The 4,061-nt window shown below is 37.7% G+C and overlaps 1 protein-coding gene and 1 long non-coding RNA gene across 13 annotated transcripts in view; both read right to left on the bottom strand.

Moving 5' to 3' along the window:
• The window catches only part of TCF12 (transcription factor 12), a 370,182-nt gene that overhangs the window by 42,297 nt on the left and 323,824 nt on the right, over window positions 1-4,061 (bottom strand). For all 12 annotated transcript variants that reach the window (XM_032297781.1, XM_032297780.1, XM_032297779.1 and 9 more), the window contains one exon: window positions 2,583-2,661. In XM_032297781.1, coding sequence (XP_032153672.1) covers window positions 2,583-2,661 — 79 coding nt within the window. The remainder of the gene's footprint in view (window positions 1-2,582; window positions 2,662-4,061) is intronic.
• The window catches only part of LOC116564546, a 9,231-nt gene continuing 7,837 nt past the window's right edge, over window positions 2,668-4,061 (bottom strand). The window contains exon 3 of the long non-coding RNA XR_004274959.1: window positions 2,668-3,298. This is a non-coding gene — a long non-coding RNA (uncharacterized LOC116564546). The remainder of the gene's footprint in view (window positions 3,299-4,061) is intronic.

The following is a 4,061-nucleotide window of genomic DNA, read 5'->3' on the forward strand; positions in this document are numbered from 1 at the left end:
TGTGTGTGTGTGTGTGTGTGTGTGTGTGTGTGTGTGTGTGTGTGTGTCTGTGTGGGCAGGGGTGTGTGTGTGTGTGTGTGTGTGTGTAGATAAGAAGCATAGATAAAGAAGGGAGAGATGCATCTGCCTAAAATCAGTCTTTCATTTGCTGTTTCAACACAAATATGAGTATTTTTCTTTAATTATGACTGCTGAATTGAAAAAGCCTTTGTTACACAATTCAACAGTCCAGATTTTCATTAACAACCTGAATTAAAGAAAAAAACAGAGCATCACCCACTAAATATCAAATAAAGATGGAGGAGTAAATGTGAGATTTTAACTTGTGACCCCTATTCTTTGGAAAACGTCTAACTCTCTGATTCTGCATTTCACTGATGACCCTTCATAGATGCTGAGCTCTGCCATGGCCTGCCTTCCTACTCAGTGTTAATTAAAACCAAAGGATACTTTGGCAGCTATCTTACTAGACATACAAGAAGAGGTAGTGGGAATGCTGATATGGATACCTCAGATGAGAAAGTGAAACAAGGTGTGGCAAAAATGACATTGATAATTTTGGTAAAACTGCGCAAAGAGGGTGAGTAGGGTTAGAGTTACAACATTCTTTCTGTAATTTCAGCTCTGCTAAACAACCATTTTAAATCAATGGGTCTTTCATAGTCTTGCCTATGTAGGGAACAGCTGTTTAACTTCTACTAGACAGCTGAAGCCCTGATGTCTGAGAGACTGGCTGAACCTGCTAATAGCTGAAAGCAGCTGCCAGCAGTTCATCATCCCCATACCACAATGCTTCTTAGTAGAGCCACAAGGCTAATACACAAAGTACAGGTGATGGCCAGGGCCACAATGCAAAAAGGCTTAACAACAACAACAAACACAAAACTGCATGGACTTAACTAACAGCCTGATAAAGAAATCAGAATTATTTGGGAGGTCAACTGTTGTTGGAGGAATATGATAACTTTACCCAGTTGCCTAACATCTTTTCTTCAAAACAACCTAATATATTTTTCCATCATCAAGGTTCTTCTCCAAACACTGCTCAGACAAATATAGTTCAAGTTTTAAAATTACACCTTAAAAGATATTAAACATTTTTATATATTATATTTATGCCTAAGAAACAAAAAATTCCCATTTACAATAATACCAATCATGTCTCAACAAGTTTATACTGTAGGACAGTATTTAGAACTTGTCCACACTAATGTGCAAAATTCAAAAAACAAATGTGGGCCTGGCGCAGTGGCTCATGCCTGTAATCCCAGCACTTTGGGAGGATGAGGCAGGTGAATCACTTGAGGTCAGGAGTTCTAGACCAGCCTGGCCAACATGGTGAACTCTGTCTCTACAAAAAAAAAAAAAAAAAAAAAAAATTAGCCAGTGTGGTGGTGTGCACCTGTAATCCCAGCTACTCGGGAAGCTGATGCAGAAGAATCCCTTGAACCCAGGAGATGGAGGTGGCAGTAAGCTGAGATCATGCCACTGCACTCCAGCCTGGGCAACAGTGCAAGACTCCATCTCAGACAAAACAAAAACAGTGAACCACTTATCTCTACTCACAATATTAATCCACCTTCTCAGGCAGTTCTTTTCCTTAGCAGAAAAACTACATCATTTCCAAGAATTTTTACATCTATGTGAAATAATAACTTAGTTGACCTAAAAATAAAAACAGACTATCTAGCAGAAATATCTATTCATCTTTGAATCTTACTTGTAGTACATGGCAAGTATGGAGAACAAGGAAGAAAGAAGTTACATGAATTTTAAATAGGTTAATATTGTTTATTTTACATGCTATCTTATAAAAACATTTTTTGGGGGGGTGGGTATGGTGTCTGACATCTGTAATCCCAGGATTTTTAAGAGCCAAGGTGGGAGGATTGCTTGAGCTCAGGAGTTCAAGACCAGCCTGGGCAACACAATGAGAGCCAGTCTCTACAAAAGGTAAAAAATTAGCTTGGTGTGGTGGCATACACCTGTAGTCCCATCTACTCAGGATGCTGAAGTAGAAGGATCATTTGAGCCCAGGAGTGGGGGCTGCAGTGAGCTGTGATCATACCACTGTACTCCAGCCAGGGCAAGAGAGTAAGACTCTGTCTCTAAAAAAATTAAAATTTTTGATTTCATGATTTCTCTGTACTTTACCTTCATTCCAATTGCCTGGTCTTATTTTTATCCTGTTGTAACTACTGCTTAGAAATGATCACAAATTACATTAAGAATCAGGGAAGATACTAATAAATAATTCAAAACAAGCAAATATTTCAATATTCTGTAAATGAATTAAAGAAGAAGGTTCTCTTTATATGCTTTCTTTTTTTTTTTTTTTTTGTTAAAGACGGAGTTTCACCATGTTGGTCAGGCTGGTCTTGAACTTCCCGACCTCAGGTGATCCGCCCACCTTGGCCTCCAAAGTGCTTGGATTACAGGTGTGAGCCACCACATCCGGCCACATGCTTTCTTACAGTCAAAATCTAAGTAAGTTTTTCACAAATTTTTGTTAAGAAATAAATGACCTAGAAATATTTCCAAGTAGCCCCACACATGTTAGAAGTAGTTAAACAGAAGCCTACCTGTGAGAGGTGAAGGTGATCCAACTGGTGTTGATGGATTTGATGGAAAACTACTGCTGGTATGGTCAGGAGAATAAATCTAACCAGAAAACAAGAAATATAAATGTATCAATACGTGACATCACATACACAAATCCATTCACATGGAGTTATTTTTATAATCTAGTTGTCACCCCTAAGACTTCAGAGTGAAAAAATTTCTCATCAAGTTTTGGACTCTTTCATCATACAGAAGCCTTAGTTTAAAAAATATAATTAAAAAGTACATATACTCTAATATAAGAGGAATAAAACAAATCATATATATTTATTATTCTAGGGGAAAATAAAGTTTTTAATTGTTAGAACAGAAAAATAAGAAGTATCTACAAAGTTAACCAGTTCAACAATCTTTCTAAAATATACTGTCTAAATAAGTGGTATCCTTTAAAAATAATCACCTCAGAAAACTGTCAGTACTATCTTTTGGAATGGTCTTTAAGGACAGTCTAAAAGCTGAACAAAGAAAATAATCTTTTTGATAGTTACCCCTTATTTCTCGTTTAAAAGTTACTCAGTTTGAGCAACCACATTTTTGCCAATTTTAACTCCAAATGATTCACTGTTATAAAAAAATTAAAACTTATTCTCAGAAGATACTTTGTCACCCTTGAAGAAAGTGAAAAAATCCTGACATGGTTCAAAAATTGTTTCCAAGATGATTTGTGAATTTCAAACTTCAAATTTTTTGACTGAAAGCTTATATGACTATTTAATTAAAATCATTTCAAACAGGAATTAAATTGCATCAATGGTCAACGTCTGAAACCAGCTCTTCCTGTAGACCAGAGACCCTAGTGCTGCTGACAGAGTCTTGTGGCAGCCCTTAGATTGTCCTGGCAAAGTCGAGAACACATCCAGGTCACAACAGATTCTGGTGTGTTCTGCAGAGTACATGTTTTACAAGCAATATCCCACCCCATGGTCAAGGTAAAATAGGCACAAGTTCTGTGCCCTGCCCCCATGTCATAGGTCTTCTGCGAAGAGGATAAATTATCAGGATGCATAAATTTCGGTGTTCTAGCTTTAAGTTTTGTTGCAATACTTCATATGTATTTCATACTGCCAAAAATAAATGGTGACAGAGATTAATTCAAGTTTATCTAATTCAACAGTAAAGGTTTTTTTTTTTTTTTTTTAAAAGATGGGAGTTTCATCATGATGGCCAGGCTGGTCTTGAACTCCTGATCTCAGGTGATCCACCCACCTCGGCCTCCCAAAGTGCTAGGATTACAGGCGTGAGCCACCGCACCTGGCCCAGTAAACACTTTTTTTTGACATGCAGTCTTGCTCTGTCACCCAGGCTGGAGTACAGTGGTGCGATCTCAGTTTACCGCAACCTCCGCCCCTCCAGGTTCAAGCCATTCGTTCTCTTGTCTCAGCTTACTCACTACAAGTTCGTGCCACCACACTCAGTAACTTTTTTTTTTTTTTTTTTTT

The sequence above is a fragment of the Sapajus apella genome, unplaced genomic scaffold (assembly GCF_009761245.1).
Source record: "Sapajus apella isolate SASKATOON/1434 unplaced genomic scaffold, GSC_monkey_1.0 scaffold37, whole genome shotgun sequence".
NCBI lineage: Eukaryota > Metazoa > Chordata > Mammalia > Primates > Cebidae > Sapajus > Sapajus apella.